At 38.9% G+C, this 18,742-nt stretch overlaps 1 protein-coding gene across 4 annotated transcripts in view; it reads right to left on the bottom strand.

Moving 5' to 3' along the window:
* LOC113948067 (connector enhancer of kinase suppressor of ras 2-like) overlaps positions 1-18,742 on the bottom strand; it is a 173,295-nt gene that overhangs the window by 63,132 nt on the left and 91,421 nt on the right. For all 4 annotated transcript variants that reach the window (XM_027645356.1, XM_027645358.1, XM_027645357.1 and 1 more), the window contains 4 exons: positions 17,946-17,987; positions 13,693-13,812; positions 4,360-4,419; positions 590-658 (listed from right to left, as the gene is read on the bottom strand). In XM_027645356.1, the coding sequence (XP_027501157.1) occupies positions 590-658; positions 4,360-4,419; positions 13,693-13,812; positions 17,946-17,987 (291 nt within the window). The remainder of the gene's footprint in view (positions 1-589; positions 659-4,359; positions 4,420-13,692; positions 13,813-17,945; positions 17,988-18,742) is intronic.

Here is an 18,742-nt window from a genome sequence, read left to right as displayed (position 1 = left end):
ATAAATATATTTTTCCTTACCTTCAGTACACAATGCAGCTCACATTTGTGAAAGGAATGCAACAGTGGACATGTTTAACGTATTGAAATATTATATTGCAATACCTGAGGCTCAGCATACATTTCTGCAAACATGTGTTTATGTGCATCTTAAAAATAAATCCCCTTGAAAGAATTCACAGACCTAAAACTGGCAGATTTCTATCAACACTTTAATAATTTTTACATTTCCCCCAACAGCACTTCTGCATTATTTATCTGACTCCTGCATTAAGCAGAATGCAAAATTCTGATTAAGAGGAAAAGTTAAACCAGCTGGCATATGCATAATGAGAAGCCTAAGAAATTCAAGGAAATATTCTGGAATCTCCTTATATAAAGAGTAAGATGTTGAACAGCAGCTGTGCAAAATGGAAATTTGGCTTAATCCTTCCGGGCTGGTAACAGACTCAACTCATGCCTTTAAGCACAGGTTTTAAAAGACATAAATAATAATATAGTTGGGCAAAGTTACCTTCCAAGAAGAATTATTACCTTTTCAGCAGTGGGAATAGGCAAAGCCTGCAGGACAGAATTTCCAAAATACTTACCACAGTTTGATGGTTGACCTGGATCACCTCATCACCAGCATGGATTTTCTTACACTGGTCAGCAGGAGACTAAGGACAAGAGAGAATAATTAAGTTTACATGGAGAGTGTGGAGGGGGAAGTAAAAGAGCAAGAATTAAAACAATGAATGCTGAAGGCAAGAAAGCTGTGCTGAAAGTCTTATTGCTATGAAATAATTGGTCATATTTATGAAAACTGTTTTTATAAGGAAGAATTTTTTTTCCCGGTCACATTCAGTGAAGTAATCTAGAATTCCACTGGCATTTTTGACTGGTGGAACTATTCCATCTTGTTTACCTCAGCAGTCCCAGTCTTGCTGGGGATACACTGGGTGAATTTACATTCCAGAGAAGGAAATCTTTAAAGTCAACAATCACAGAGCTGGACCAGCTGTGGTGGAACAGAAAAGCAGGTCTGTCCTTTATAGAGCAGTTTTACTACTCGGGTGCACTGAGGGTACTCAGCAAGTACAGAGTATTTGTACCTTCAAACACAGCTCCAGCACTACCAGGACAGCAGATTCACCATTTGGACACAGATGGATAATGTCAGCAATAGACTTGCTCTTCAAAAGATTTGATGTACACACACACACACTATTCCGTATACACTATTCACATAATTTTGGGATCACTGAGCTGACAAAACTCCCTTATTCTAAATATAGCTGCTTCTGATCACATTAAAGTGGATTAAAAGCCATTGAAGAGCACTTGAACATGGCCAACTGCTATTTAACAACTAATTTTTAGATGCTTTAATGAAACCAGCTCTTAAATGTGTAGGACAAATCTGTAGGGCATTCAGGAGAGGAGCAGCCAGGGTATGTAGGGGATCAGCAGTGACACTTGGGAGCAGAGAGCTGAGAATTCAAGGCAATTTGCTGGCACTGTGATGAGCTCAAAAGAGTGTTCTACTGACACAGAGCACACAACTTGGCAGTCAAGAGAAAACAACCAGGAAAGAATTAAAGAGCTGAGACATCACCTTGAGAGATAAATCCCACTGGAAATTAGCTACTAATGAAGCAGACCAGTAGAAAGGTTGAATGTTTACTTGCTAGATATGGGGTCAGAGAGAGGAGAGGACACACTGTCCCTTCTGAAACAGTGCAGAAACATTTAAAGCAAAATGCTCTTTGAATAACAGTTCAAATTCTCAGTCCAGGTAAAGAAGAAAAGCAAAAAAAGAGCCACTTGTGGCTACAGAGAATGGCCTGGCTCTAATGCTGTCGAAGTTGTTACTCACAGAAAGGAGTTATGCTACCAAAATTTAGTTGAGTGCCTGGATGTCTTTTGGAGTCAGCATATAACATAAATTGTTAAACACAATAAGCACAAGAGCCAGGTGTCAATGCCAAGGAAGGAAAGATTTATCTGAAGTAAATGTGATGTGTAGATGCTCACAGTCATCACCTCAGTGTGTACCAATCCTGACTTCCAGGGAACAGGCAAGAGCTCTTCAGCTGCACTGCCTTCAACCCAAAATCCCACCCATCCCTTCTGTGGATGCAGATTAAAAACATAAGATAAACAAATAAAAGGAACAAAGACAAGAGGAGACAATAGAACAAAACCCCCAAATTACCACCGGGAAGAAAATGACTGCAGTGATTTCTGAATTAAACGCAAAGAGGCTCCTCTCTGAGGGGGTCAAAGAGCTCGGGGACAGTGGCACCTGCTGCCTGGTGAACAGGCACTGCAGAGAGCACAGCTGTGGAGAGCAGGAAACCTCAGGCACTGTTCACTCAGGAAAACCCCAGCCAAGAGGGCAAAGAGCCAGTGGCTGACACAGCGATTCCAAGGGTGTCACAGGTGCTGTTCCAAGCACAGCTTTTTCCTTTGGCCTGCTGCTTGTTTGCCATTCTTAACCTCCCTGTGCCCAACACAAGCTGCATTCCAACTCCTCACCAGCTTGGCTTTCAGAAGGGCTTTGGTCATTCCAGTTTGGAGCTAAGCCCCGGTCATTGGGGTCACCTCCTGCCACCTGAGTCCTTCTGCACTACAGGAAACGGGATTTCACCTGCACATTCTATAGGATGATGTGAAGAACCACCTGGCTCACAGTCACCTTCTCCTTTTAGTGGGACCTGGCAGAATTTTGGCTGACTGCTCTTTTGCACGGGACTAAACATGTAACAGAAATATTTCTAGAATTCAACATCAATACCAACTTGATTTCTTTAAATGTTGAGCAAGGTGAGCAGGAAACTGCAGTGAACACCACCATTCCTGCTGTTTAACTTCAGCTGACATGAGGTAGAAAAGCAAAGGCCTGGTTCTTTCTCTTTTTAGCTCCTTTCCTGACTTGGATGAGGCTGAGCTAATTAAACACTGGCTCTGGGGTCAATTATCCCTTCTAAAAGAATGAAAAATCAATTTGCTGAAACACTAGAAATTAAAGGTCTTTGAAGCTGGTTCATCTGCACATGTGATTACACTTCCAGCAAAAATGAAAAAGCAACTTCTGCTGGTGGTGTCCTGTCAAAAAGTTTTGGTAGTCAAAATAAAAATAAAAATTTTAATGGCTGCCAATTTAGTAACTCTTTCTGTGAATTTCAATTATAAATATATAAATATTTTCCCTACCAACTGCGTTATATTTCTGAAATTAATTAGAATTACAGTAAAAAACTGGATTAATTACAGCATGAGTAATTCACTCTATGAACATAATCTGTCCAACATAATCAAGATAGATCATTCATAATTTCCAGGACTCATGATACACATGCAGTTATTTAAAGACTTCTAAATGTTGCCAGTGGTGACAATATAAACAAGCAAACAAATTTTAAGTTTGATTTGCATTAGAATTGTCTTCCCAAATTGTGACATACAAATCATGAAGCTTCCCATGGGTTTGCACTGCCAAAGCCCATATGATGCAATATTGTTCAATATACAGAAGTCAAAGAGGACAAAATATGACACATGAAGCTCACCCACATGGGCCAGCCAGGATTTCCATCTTTGCCCACCCGCCCAGTGCCCATTTCACATTCCCTGGGTGTCAGCAGTGCAGAATTTTTCAATATTAGCTTTATAAAACCTAAACTTGTCATTTCCCCGGTTCTCCCCTGTTAAACAGCCCCGAGCCTGAACAAGAACAGTGTGACTAAAAGCTTAGATGAAAACCAGAAGGGCCTTGTTATGAAGCCTGTCACAGTAATTAGATTGCAGCAGTTGAAGTCAATTTATTTTTTTCACGTTTCTAATTGTGAATTGCACATTAAGTAACGGGGAGGATGTTTAGAAGCTCCGTCGTTCCTCTTGTCACACTGTTCAGTTTTGCTGTGATCACTCACACTGATCTATGGGTGCTCGTGGTTCAGATTTGTCTTACAGTAAAAATAATCATTAATACATTTTTCTTGATTGCGTCTGCATTTTTACTACAAATGACGGCAAATATAAAATACAATTTATTTAATATAAGAGAAACCATTTGTGCCAGGGAGAACATGGGCATGAATACAATTAGAGAGGTGGATTTGAAGAACCCTTGTGGAGAGAAGTTCAAGAATTTAATATTATTATATTGTTATTTATAGGTATTTTCAACATAAATGCTTTTCTATATCTGTTTTCAAGGGTTACAGTTTTTACAAAAGTAATATATATACGTTTAAAAAATTATTAATAAAAACTGGCTTGATTAAAAGCAAACCTTCATATTACAAAATGCACTGCACATACCCAGAAAATAATTGCATGCATGATAAAAGTATTTTACAATAAAGAATCTTACATTTTCAGTTGTTCCTGTGATTACATGGAGTCCATCATATGTTGATTTGATATACATTCCCTGGAAAAAAGAGCAGAAATTGTTTGCAGGAAACAAATACATGACATTTGCATGATAATTCAAATAGAAGGTTTACTCCAGTCTGAGGCCCATAACATTTGAACAGACTGGAAGGAACGGTGATCAATTAACATTTGCAAATCTAAGTTGAACAAATATATCTATGAAGGCCATTATGCATAGCATTGTTTCCTTCCTTAATGCTTTTATTTTATTCCAGAGTTTGTGGACAGAATTGAACACTGAGCATCAGCATAAAGGGTGCCTATTCAGTACCTAAAATATTTAACAGGACATCTTTTTAATCTTAGTGATCTGAAAGAATGGGAGGAGCTTTTAAACTTAAATGCCCCATTTTCAGCCAGCTCCTGATCCAATAAAAAGCCACAGCCTAACTCAGAAAAGACACAAGCCAGGGTTCATGTTGCCAATTTATGGAGAAAAACGAGCTTGGTGAACTAACAGGAACTTTGTAATTAGTCCAGCAAGAATTCTGCTTCAAGGAGGTGACTGACAAGATAAAGAGAGACAGGCGGGGTGGGGATCTGTGGAGCCGTGCACACACACAGAGCCTTCAGTGTCAGGAGCCTCAATTGCTGGTGTGCCTGTGTCTCAGGAGGGAGGTCAGAGCTTCACAGCTCCATGTACCGTGCTTATTCCATCACATCTTGCAGTCTAATTAATCTAATTGGTACATTGTACTGATTTATTGCCCTTTCAGTAATTCTGCCTCACCTTGTGTTGTCAAAACCCAAGCTTAGAGCCCCCAGCAACAAGGAAGAACATTTTGTTCAGTGAAATCAGTTCCAAGATTCCTGCATGCTAATGAAGAACTTTGGGTGAGGTGTTCACACAAACACCACCCCCAGTCCTCCGCCCAAAACCCCAAAGTTAAAAAACTACAAGGTTTAGATGATTTTGCTCTCTACATCTACCTGAACTGGAGGACTAAAGAGGAGGTGGAGCCAAACTCTTCCTAAAAGTGGGAGGATGAGAAGCAAGGGACACAAGTTGGAACTGAGTTAAAGAATTTTTGTTTTTCAGTTTCACCATGAGGATGATAAAACATTGGAACAGGCTGGCAAGGCTGTGGAATCACTGACTTGGAGAAAGTCAGGTCTTGATAGGACAAGGTTTGAGAAACCTGCTCTCATTGCTTCTGTTTGGATTTTTCATCAGCAGTAAAAGTGACTTCTGCCTTAATGTAAACTAATTCCACTTCAGCAAATTTTAAATTTATTTAAATCTTTAAAATAAAGACTGGGTAAACCTGATAAGGCTGCTTAACTCTGCTGCATAAGAAACTCCATTTTAGATTTTACTCCTCATGACAAGATATTTTCTTTAATGAGACTGCTTTATGAGCTACTTCATTTGTAAAAACCAAAGATGTCCAAATAAAATCTAGCAAGTCTTGAAATCACTTTCATAAAATATGATTATTTGGAAGAAACAAGTTTGTGGTGAGTCTTCCAGGATATTCTTCTCCAGAGATGGTTCAATTTTATCAGTGTTTGCCATTCCAGTGTCTCTGTGGTACCTTCAGCAGTTACTGACAAACATCTGGTTCTCTCTCTTTGCCATCTCGAAGACAGAAACAAGAGCACCAGATCCTGAAAAACTGGGAAGGTTCTCATGGAGAATGGGATGTGGAGTCTCCATATAAGCCATAAATAGATATTTAATCCCTCCAGTTTTTGTTATGCTGGATTTCCAGAGTGAACTTTTAGCCTGCATGTTACACAACATTGCTGCCCACACCGAGGGAGGCTGTTCTTTTAGCACATGGGAGACCTCAATAGCACATTTCCAGCCACACTTTCAATATCAAATTTGATATCACAGCTCTGACATCCTACTTGCTTTGACAAGATTCATTTCTCTCTCAACAAACCAACACAGTAAGATTTTTGAGGCCAAAAGAGGACACGGTGTTAAACTTTTCACTAAATTTGGCCCCCCTATTTCTTCCTGAAGTTCTTAGCCTCTTGTTAATCTCTTTGTATTTTTGGAAAAAATCAAATTACAATTTTATCTCTTAACATATGCCATCTGAGAGGCATAAAACCTGACTAATGACTAAGAATTACCCTACATTTTGCTATCTGCTCTTTCATCTCAGCTATTAAAATTTAAGAATATATAAAAAAATAAACAATTTTAGTGAATGACTCATAGCCTACAAATTATCTTAGACAGAGCTTTCATCCTTATTTTCCCAAAAGAAAGATAATGAGCTTGTTTCTTGTTGACCATTATAGGAGCAGAGTATCCCCTTGACATCTCTGTTACCTGAAAACCTGGAAAGATTGTTCTATGTAAAAAAATAAAGAAATGTTGTGTTTGTTTTTTTTTTTACTTTGTGTAGTTGAGAGTGCAAGGTACTTTATATAAAATAGGTATATATTACACCCACATATTTTACACTTCAAAAATTTAATTTTCTTATATATATATATACATATAAAGTAGTTTGTGGATATAAACAAAAGGCTTTGAGGGGATTGCTTTTATCAAATTTCCTGTGAAAAATCAAAATTATCTCTTCTGGCTTATAAGGAACAGCCAAAACTGCAAAACTTAGTCATTTAAAGAGCTGTTAATTCTGTGACCCCTGAAAAAGCAGGCAGGTATTCGTGGGCTAAATTAGGCAAAAGAGCTGGACCTTTCTTTCCATTTAATGGGCTATTGGCTGTCTTTGTGTTCATCATGGTTTCATTCTGTTTCCACTTATGTAAGCATTTTTTAAGGTTAATAAACCTAAAAAAAAAAAAAAGGTTTGAAAAATTTTGTCAGCTAATATAAGTTCTGGGCAAATCCTGATGTAATGCTGCAGCTGAGGAATTGAACCATAACCCTCTTTTTCCCAAGTCCAGATCCTGTTGTGACAACTGCTGACACAGCTGGGACTGTTGGGGGCATTTCTTTGGTTTAAAATGATTTTCTCTTTTACCTGTGGCTCAAAGCAGTCACATTGATGCAGCAAATTCAGGAGAGTCACAGTCTGTAATTTGGAGGTGTTGGAGGTCAGGCTGAGTACCCTGGGCTAGTGGAAGGTGTCCCTGCCCATGGCAGGGGATTGGAATGAGATGAGCTTTAAGGTCCCTTCCAACCCAAACCTGTCTGTGATTCCACTATTTTTAAATAAGCAGAACCTTTAATTAACTTGTAACAGTAATTAATTAAAAGAGCATCCCCATATCTGCTATTTTGATCCTAATCATTTCTGTTATAAAGTCTGATGGAAATTAGGATATTCTCTTGTAAACTAATTATTCTCATATAACTTTTTACACAAGCTGCTTGCAAATTATTTCATAGGTTTCAGTCATAAAATAGCAAAAACACCGGGCTAAGACTAAACAAGAAGAACCTTTTGTCAGTGGTTTTCACAGAAAAAAACCACATAAACAAAGAAACTTCTGGAATCTTAGAATCCATTAGGCTGTGGATGGGAGACCCTCAGTGGGAAATGAGGATTTTTTTCCTGTTGTCTCCCACATCCCTCTATCTCCCCCCTCTCAATTAAGTCCTTTTGCCTCTTCAGTCCCCACAACATACTGGTCTATTTTCTGCCCTTAGAAGGAGACTTTTACTGGAGTCCTTTTTCAAAATTACTCCTCTCCCCTTTTTTTAAAGAATGGGGTTTTATTCCCTCTGGTTTCTTCTGGAATTCCACTGATGGTCTCAGAGCACAGAACAATGACAAGCTAGACCCCTGATCTCTGGGCAAGGGTGGAGGATTATCCCTCACACTGGGAAGGTGACTCAGATTCATTGACAATTAGTGGGTTAGAAATAAACAGTTGCTCTTTAACAATAATTATTATAGTCCTCAGACAGGAAACTCTGAATAATGATGCTGATCTATTAAAGGTATTACAGAATAAGGAAGTGTTTTACAAGCATCACATCAAGAACCTCACTGTTCCTGAGCAACTCTGTCGCTGTCCCCTAGTGACAAAGTGAATTAAAAGTTTTTAATTAAAATCTGACCTTTGAAAGAATATGGGGAGGCATCAGCCGTTCAAAATCCCATTTTGAAGAGACTTTTCCCCAGAAAACATTCCATTTGTCAGGGGAATTTCCTTGAAAAATTTCTTGCAGAGTCATCCGGTTAATTAACCAGGACATAATGACAGCAGTGTATTTTTAAGTGACAACATTTATTCCCAGGTTAATTTGTGGATATTTCAGACAACACTTGAAGAGTTCTGAATTTAACAAGAATAAACTCTCCTAGGATGAGCATTTCTGGCTAGCTCTTCCAGCACTTCCAACTGTTGGCCATTACTCATTCTTGGGTATCAATGAACTATTATCAGATGATTCATGTTTGCATACCAGTTATTTGCTGGAATATGACAAAACACCACATTAAAAATCTGTTTGTTGGATTTTTTTCCCCAATGATACACAGTTGTTTTTATGAAAATGTTCATTCCCACAATCTTTGCTTTCCTTAAATTCTTAAAAATGAAAAAGGAAAAGTTTCCTCTGCAGAAAAGTTAACAAAGCCATGGATCTAAGTGTACATCTTAATTAAATTCTGTCAGATTACGCTGTTTCTATCAGCAGTAGGAAGTTCAGACAAAAGAGAGAACAACTAAGTGAAAGGAAGAGGAATAAAAGTGCTCCTGCATTCCAGAAGGAAAGAAGCAAAACATTCCTCAGACATCAGAAGATACAAACCCAAACCACAAAACCCCAACTGCCCCCCTGTTTAGAATCTCCTGCGTAAGAGGAATCATTAATCTCATCAAAGCAGATTAAAGCTGCATGTTACACAGAAGTATCTTTAAATATATGGACAGCACATCAAGTTCAGAAGATTAAAAAAAAAGTTTAGTCCAAAATAATACTGGCTGTGATACAAAAAAAAAAATAAAAATCTCCCACTCCACGCAATCCCTGATCATCCCAGAGTAGGAGGGGGAAAAAAGCCCCAAACCTCAAAAAGCATTCAGTGATCCCATCCTATGGAAAATCTCTATATCCAAGATCTCAAATAAAACACTGCCTGTTTATCTAATGTTAAAAGAGCTCCACAGCTGGCTCTGACCTTGGTCTGAGGTGATTGATGGGGAGGTTCTCACAGCCTTTCAACTCCTCTCACCCTCTAATTTAGCAGCAAGCTCAGGAGCTGCCAACAGTAACACAAACTCCTGACTCAAGGGCTTGTTTCTTAATGATGCCAAGAAATTTGAAGTGGGAAAAGAATCATCATAAATCATTATTTTATTCTATTCTATTTCCTACAAATTTAAGTGTGCATGCTCTGTCGGTGCTAACAGTGGTTCTCACAATCTAACACCTTTTTAGTACAGGAATTTACTTGAAATTTGTCAAATTGACAGTTTGAAACAAAGCTTTGCCTTCCAGACACCTTATTCAGGCTGATCACTTTGGATATAAATGGTATTACCATATCCACTGCTTCAGTCCAGGAGAAAAAATGGTTTACAGTCTTTAAAGTTACTTTAAAATGAAACAGAAAATTATTTGCCACAGACAATTCAGTGGTTAAACAGGGAAAAGGAGGAACTGGTACAGCTTGGGAAGGGATGGGAAGACAGAGGAAAAAAAACCAGTGTGTTCCTGGAGGCCAACAAATGCCTACAGAGATCAGGATGCAAACACAGCCATCAGGGCTTGGAACGGAACCTACAGCCTGTGTTCCCCAGTGCAGATCCTTTTGCCCAGCAAACTGCCATGAAAATGCCAGCAGAGAGGGGCAAGGCAGGAGATAAGGTTGTGTTTCAGTAAAGCAAACTGGAAAGGAAGATATTTTAGAGAGAGGGGGAAAAAAAGTTGACTTTAAGGTCGTGAAAGCATGAACAGAAAGTCAGAAATGCTCAAAGTGAAGATACACATTCCAAAGACTTAAAGTCCCTTTGTGAAAATGCTTTGTGATCCTGAATTTATTTACACAATTAAACACACAGACACTGCTCCACAGGAGTCCTGACTCCGTGCAGGAACCGCATGGACTTGGACCTGGAAATTAATTCTCTTTATGTGGGAGCTTGTGCAATGTCCATAGGATTCCTGGCTCGTTTGGTGTAGAATTAAAAGGCACATAATAAAAATTTTGCAAATGGAGTTTTGAAAATAGTGAAAGACTTATAATTAAACCAACTGAATATCACCCCAGATAACCGAATTTACATAAATCTGAGTATTTACAACCCATTTTTCACCAGTGGTGAACAATTATGTTCATTTTCCAGGTGCCAACCCTGTGTGAACCCTGTTCTTAGGAGCTGTGGAAATCTTAGCTACACTTAAACCCAAGAGAGACTGTTTTAAACTGTGCTATGAAGGTAACAAATGCTCTGAAAAATTGTACACTAAGCTACTCTTGAAAAGCAGATTTTTGGTGATTTTGACACAAATTGCTGTTAGATTCCTACCTGTAAAACTCAAATTACAGTATCCTTTTCACAAGCGTGTTGGGAGGATGAATTAATTAGTGTCTGTGAAGCACTCAGTAAGGCCATATAAAAAAGTAGATAAACCAACTCACGATGAAATTAGTAACTCCAGGGAATGCAGATCTTAGCTGAAGTGTGGTAAATCAGGCCTCAACCCCTACACTGAATGATAAGGATAAAAATGGAACTCTGAATACTTTCCATTCACTGAATAGTGCTCATTTTTCTCTTGAATGGAGTAGAGATCCTGTGGAAAAAATCTGCTATACAATCATGAGAAAGCCATTTGTAATTCATTACTGTGTTCTATATTTGATTCTGATTAATGTTTTCTTTTCCTTTTCACATGATTTTTCTTTTATTCCCATTTATAGTCCTTTTTCATATTTTCTTCTAAACAGAACACAGCGTCAGCAAAACTGAGTACCAGGAACTTTTCAACCTAACACGTTATAGAGCCTTCACAATTAGGCACAGAAAACTCAGTCATTCACTGTGATTTCACTTCATCTAAGGGAAAAAAGGGGGGAAAAAAGGATAAATTGTCAGGCAGTTTTGATTGCAGTATTTGTCTCATGTCCTCTGTCAGCAGTGCCCACTCACTGCCCTGTTGTTGGCTCACTGAGGATGGAGAACTACACAGTGGTTCTTCCACCCAGAGAGAGTCCATCCAGCCCTCACCATCAGCACAGCACAGGGGATGTTCTGCCAGAGGAAAGGGGGATTTAGGAAAAATGTGAACCACACAACAGGCCACACCAGCACAGTCAACATCTCTCACCGTGGTCACTCCTGCCTTAAAGGTTTAAATCACACTCCAACACGTTATGGTCAGTTCATTAGAACATAAACCTGTCACACCCAAAGTCTCCTGGCAGACCCCTGTCTCAGCCTGCACACCGTTACATTTTCAGTTTCCCATTGGACATGTTATTTTTGGAGCTGATTCCACTACTTCTGTCCTTCCCCAGCCTCCACCCCATCCTAGATCTAGAGCCACCACTGGATGGGAAGCCCCAGCAGTGCCAAGCCCTGCTTACTGTGCTCCATCATCTCTGAGGAAAATACATCCACTCTGTGTTCATGTTCTCTTCAGCACTGATAACACACTTTCCTCTTATTAGTCCAGCAGAAATACATCACATCTGTGCACAGAAAGGAAAGGCATCCAGAGGGGCAGAGTGCTGGGTTTGGGACTCTTAATGCAAGCCAAACCCACTGAGATTTACAGCATGTTTACTTCAGGAGCTGCAAATACACCAACCTGTATTTCCCAGATACCCCTGCACTAACCCAGAAATCGGGGCTAGAGGGGAAACTGAGCCATAAATGGAACATGTTTGGCCATTAGGATGCAGCAGCACGGCAAGCAAATTATGTCCATGTTCAGGATTACACAGTGGTCTGAGCATCTGCGATGGCACAGAATGAAAATGAAATGTGCTTTATGCTTGGGAATGTTCTTTATTGACTAAATCAGTCTAAGAATAAAGTAAACTTGTGCAGTCAAACACAACCCTCACCCGCGTGTTATTAAAATACATCATTCCCAAATTAATATGCATACCTCAGAATAATTATGCCCTTGTAACTTTGACAGGATTTGCATATGATGTTCGTCACTATTCAATGTCAGAACAAAGAGGAAGATGTTGAGATAATACAAAACGTCTCAACTGGCAGAAATTTAAAATAAATCCGTAAATCACGCTGAATTACAAGCAGGAAATGTGCCACACTGTGTACAGTGGCACTCAAATGGATTTGAATTTGTCAGTTATGGAATTTTCTGCAGATAAGCCTTAAAGATGCCAATTTTTCTACCCCCTTCTCCCTTTTTTGCTCCTCCAACTGCTTCCTCCAGAATGATCATTCCTCTTGTAGGGAAAAGAAAGAAAATAAAGAAATTCTGAGAAGGCAGCTGAAGACAGTCTAAGGTTGTACTGGGAAAAGCAGCCTGGTTCTTGAGGAGAATGTGCGAGAACATCCCAGTGCCACCTTAAATTCCAGCTTTTATTGGGATCTTAGGTTCCCAAGCACAATCCCTATCCTCCTGCAGCCCACCAACATCAGAATGAATGGTTGTAACGTGAGGGACTATTGAGGGGAGACAGAAACCTTTGCCAACTGAGCGCTAAAACTTCACAAAAATCCATTGTCCAAAAAAAATACAGTCCGTGAATATTTAAAAGCCGTAGCCAAATAATTCCGAAACTCATCCCTGCAGAACATTTCGGTGCTGTGACCCATCACTAACACAGAGCAGCTGGGATGTGCAGGGGACACCTGACCAGGCTGCTCAGTGAACAATTTACAAACTAAAGGGATTTTATTTTGCTTCTGGGTTGCTACTTCTGAAAGTTTGTTTCAACTGATCACATAACTATTTTTATGCAAGTCCAGGAAATAAACCTTCCCCTGATCATTTTCAAATGATTAGATGTCATTCAAATGGTTAAATGTCATTAATTTCATGAAGGACGTTTAGTTAATTTTGTTTGTATGTCTTCGTATTTGGGGATTATTTCGGTACATTCCAAAAGCTGTAATATCACTATCAAAGGACCAGAACTTTTCTTTAGCTGCTCATACAGTCACCAGCTGCACATGAAGCCCTGGATAAAACAGGTTTTAATTAAAAAATGTAAAATACAATCCCTTTATTCAGCTAAATGTCAATTAAATTGCCTTTAGAAATTTGATTCAGCTTACTAAAAAAGAGCACTGCTTAAAAATACATTTTGATTTCTTGATAAATTCAAAAACCAAATCACCTTGAGGAACTGAGGCTTGTGTTGTGTATTCTAAGAGTTAAATTTTAAACTGCTTTGGTACTTACCAGCCCCTCACTGGGCATGATGCTGGTGAGATGAACTACCTCAAGATGTGCTGACTGTGACACCAGAGAATCAGATGAGAGCGAAATGATGTGGTCACAAATCCCAGACAAGGTTTTACACTACGAAGAAAAACAAGTCAAGTAATTCCTTGTATTCAACTGAAAACTACCAGCAAAATTCTTATCCTAACTGAGAATAAACAGACCATTTTAATTCTTAGCACCCTAAAAACTACAGGGGTACGAAAGTCAAGAACAAGAGGTAAAGGGAACAGAAAACATCCATAAATGTCAAGCAAATGTACGTGTATGTACAGTTCTGCTGAAAGGGTTTCACTGTGCACTGAGAACATCTGCATCTCTAAAATATCTTCTCCACTCCAACTATGTGCACTCAAAAAAAAAAAAAAAAAAAAACAACAAAAAAAAAACCCAAATCCAATGAGCTTTATTTTATCTGTCTTTGTAATGTATGATTCTGAATACAATGGAATTCAAGTGAAATATGTAAAAAGAAATGTCTTATGCACCAACTGAATAAACTATTTTGGCTCCCAAATGATGACATCATCCCTACCAACTGTGAAAATTAAGTGAATTCTGCTCTACAACTTGGAAAATTTTTCCTTTGTTAAAAATTACACTGACAGAGAAGTACCTTAGTTAATCCATTTCCTGAAGTAAAATTCTTATGCATCTTTGAACACATCCTTTAACTGATATTCCAGATCACTCCAACTATGCAATAATTTTATTTTATCCTACCTTCCAGCTAAAGATCTCAAAATCTAAATGCCAATCCACACAAACCTTGCATGGCCCATTGCATAGATGGTGACAGTGGGTCTGACAGATTAACCCCATCCATCAAAGGCAAAGTCCAAGGACCAGAGAGGAGCTGAGCTGTTCCAGAGAACATTCACGTGTAAAGATTTATTCCCAAATTTCCACGTGTTGCTTAAAGCATTCCTTCAAAACAACTATACCTAAAAATGCTTGAACCTAATACGAAAGGATTCATTTAGATGAATTTCAGAATGGGTTTCCAGTTGAAGCTGTGCATCTATTTTCCTTTGGGGATTATACTCTCATTTTTTCCTAATTATAGGAAAGTCTAGTGAAATCCCTTAAGGGAAGTTTTATTTCAGGCAGTTGCAAAAGCACAAGGTTTTCTAATATCTCATTTGACACTATACATATAAGTTGAACAAATAAAGTTGTCACAATGAATAAGTTAACTGCCTGAATTTATAGGCCGTGTTTCCATTCACTGTGCAGTTACTCATGTGGAAATCCAAGGGCAGCTCTGGAGTACTGGACGTGGCATCTGCATTTTGCAGCAGCTGCAGGATGCAAAGCATCCCAGTCAGGTATGTATGTGGCTCCAGCTAAAGGTCACCAGGAACAGAATTATTTCAAACAGTTCAGGCCAGAGCCCTGAAACAAAACTTTAGGTCCTGTCTTCTCCCACCAGAGATGCAGAAACTGGTTGGTTCAAAAACTGGACAGTGCTGCCCTTCCACAGAGGAACTGGTGGCTGCCCCTGCCTATGAGCACAGCCTTTTATCCAGCTTTTGGATTATTGGGCTCTCAAAACATTACTATGATTTTCAACTGAAACCTCTCTTATGCCTTAAAATTCAAGGGCTTATGTACAGACTAGATGCAGAGTAAATCCCAGAGAGAACACTTTCTATTTTCTGATGCAATGTTATAAAACTTCAGAGTTGTTACAAATACTTTTTCAGGAAAGAAACAAAAAAGAACTTTTCAAGCAAAGCAGCCTGGTCTGATGGAAAGTGTCCCTGCCCACGGCAGGGGGTTGGAACGAAATGATCTTTAAGGTCCCTTTCTACCCAAACTGTTTATGGTCATATGATTCTATGAAATTAATTCTGGGAATCTTTAAGATCTCCTCATGATTCCAAAAGTCAGTAAAAATCTATGTATTAGACTTATTAAAAATACCAGTTTGCTGGTAAAGTAGTTCAATAGGGGCCTGAAATCAGCTGTAAATAATGCAAATAATGCTGAGACTGTATAAATGGGAGCAACAGAGCAGAATTTATGAATAAACCACAGGCTCAGGAAGCACTGTTTGGTGTGGCACTGGCAACATCAGAGGATACATTAGCATATGCTGAAATATTTTTGGCATAAAAATACCAGAAGGGACCAAAGTCTTGTGTACTAGTTCCAAACCCATGGAGAAACCAAGTGAATTTAGCAACATCCCAAACAAAAATGGTTCCTTCAAGAAGTTCAGTTGCAGAGGAACTTCCCACACGTTTTACAGGTCATCCAACACCTAAACCCATTTATTACATTTCTTTCAATGGGCCATGACAAGAACAGAATCTTTAGGAAACCACTAAGTCTTGAACAAGTTCTACAAACTTCTGCAAACTTCTACATCAGAACTCATTACTTTTAGTGTGGCAGCCACTGCTGGGGTGGTGCAATGGATTAAGTGAATAATCTGTATTGACTGCTGAGAGAAAGAACTGGCAGGTTGCAGTTTTTAATTATCTCAGGTATATTTTATTAGCCTAAAGAGCTGATGTAGTCCTGATAACCACATTTGGCTGCACAGGGATCCAAACAGGTACTCCAAAAAAGGACACCTGGCTCTCAGACATGCAGTTCAGATGATCCCAAAGTGATCACTCCTGCATAATTTAGCTTTCCCTCTAATGCCTGGGTTGCAGAGTAGACACAGTCTTATCATGGGATTAGTGAGGGAAAGGGAACTCTGCACCTGCAATCACATCTCCTGAGCACATCCTGCCCTGGAGCTCTGCCAGGCAAATCTGCACCTCTGTGAATCTCTCCAATAACCAATGAAAAAAATCAATCATGGATCATAACTTTACAAATCTCTTTTGAATTCTAAGTGTATCTTTCTCAGTATCTTTCAGAAATAAAACAAAATGCCATGTGTTGTTTAAAAGTCAGAGATTCTAAGTCTTACAACTGCAAAATTTTACTTTAAAACATCACAATTATTTTTCTTGAGTATTTTCTATAACTTTTGGTTTGATTTTTAGGAATAAAGTGACTATAAAAAAAAAGAACAATTCACAAATCTTATTCTTGAATTCAGTATCCTTTAAGTAATTTTTGTTTATAAGATGGTGTGAAAAAAATAGTGATTCTTCTCATTTCACCAAAAGTTACAATGCTAAAGGGGTTGATTCTCAGAGCCTGGGTTCTCTGAGATGCTCAGGTTGTTTCAGGTGATTTTGCTCTGATTAAAAGGAGTTCTACTGCCTTGGGATCCAGACTCCCCAAGGTTTATCGCACTTTCACTTCTGAGCCTATGGAATACTTAAAAATGGAAACTTTTCTCTTTTCTATCTTTGTAGGTTTCCATTCAGAACAGGCAGAAAAGTCGAAAGCAACATTCCTGCTAAAGGTGTATTTCTAGAAGTCCTACTCAGGTAGAATTGTGGACTAGAAGATGTATATATATGTGTGTGTATGTATGTATGTATATATATGCATTCCAAATTCCAAAAGATATCAGGTGCTTTTAAAAGTTCTTTGCAGACCCAGATTTGCAATAGTATGCTTTTTTTTTCCCCCCTGAAAGTCACTGCATGCTTTCTGATTTTAACAGCACATCAATGTTTTATGAAAAATTTTAATCCCTGCTGGAAGCAGACTATGTGTAAAAGACTAAAAAAAATAAAAAAACAAGTCAGGCACTTGGGCAGAGCTTGTCAAAAGCTTATCTGAACTTGTAAATCCTTTGAGAGTTCCCTTTCACCATAGGCTTTAACTCTATCTTAGTGTCAGGACAGGTTTTCAGTGCTGGTATCAGGAATACATGAAGTATTTGAAGTTAAAGGCTAATATCTAATCAATAATCTTGAATAAGATTCTTCCATTCCCCTTTGTCACCAGATTTTTTGAACATTGAAGGCACAAAGCGCTCAGTCTGACAACCAGTGATGCACCAGGTCTGTGGCTCTGAGGGCTGGAATTCCACACCAGCAATCCCAGTAAGACTATAACACTGGTAAGAATACTGTGAAGCTTCCAAAACAACCTAAGAACAATGACTATATATGCAATTAACTGTAGGTATAACAGACAGTAAAGGGAACTTTGACTTTTAGCCACTGATACAATTCGTCAGAAATTAAGTCAAAGAATAAGGAACTTCATTTTCCTAGAGTAGCCTTTTTTCTTTTTTTAATCATTAAAGCATGTAGGGTAAGATTAGAGAATACCAAAGTAGAATTACTTACCACATGAAGAATTTTATTTTCTGTTTCATACACTGTACAATCCTGTGGTAAAACAGAACAAAAGCAATTAATGAACACCACATTAAATTTCCTGCTAAGAAATAAAAGAAGGTTTTATGCTGTTAACTATTTCTTAAATATCCCTGATTAACCTCTTAGTTAGCTTAAAAGTTGTAACTTTTGAAATAATCATTTTCCTATTTTAGTCATAATTTTAAGAATAATCGATCTTACCAGTCCACAACTGCAGCATCACCACACCCTTACCTTGGCTTTTGATATAGTGATATTATAGGGGCTAGAATGTTGATTTTCCTCCATCAAACAACCATACAAACTGTTAAAAGAGATCTGCTGCCTCTATGGCTTATTAATGTTTGAAAAGTCCCTCAGTACAGCCCTCTGGACAAGAGGGCACAGCCATGGCATGGTGGCAAGAGAGAGCCCAGATTAACTGAGGCAGCTCTGCCCCCACCTCCTCCTGCCAGTCCACACTTCAAATCTCAAGCTATACTTTAGTAAAACAGAAAATAAAAAGGGAAATATGGAAAATAACTCTTCCAGGCAGAGTGAGATGAGGATAGAGCCCCTGAGAATCTTGGTGCCCTCTGACAGCAGCCCCAGCCCCGGCCAGGCTCCCTCTGCCCTCGGTCCTACCCGGGGAGCACCAGCAGCTCCTATCTGTCAGCAAAGAGGAAATTTCTGTTATAAAATCCGAGGAGAAAATTTTCCTGAGGTATTCCAGGAAGGCTGACCCCCATTCCAGTGGTTGGTGGGAGTCCCAGACCCTGGGAGGG

This window comes from Corapipo altera, unplaced genomic scaffold (genome assembly GCF_003945725.1).
Source record: "Corapipo altera isolate COAL_440 unplaced genomic scaffold, ASM394572v1 65, whole genome shotgun sequence".
NCBI lineage: Eukaryota > Metazoa > Chordata > Aves > Passeriformes > Pipridae > Corapipo > Corapipo altera.
Note: the sequence above shows the minus strand (reverse complement) of the source record. Positions and strands in the feature narration are given on the sequence as shown.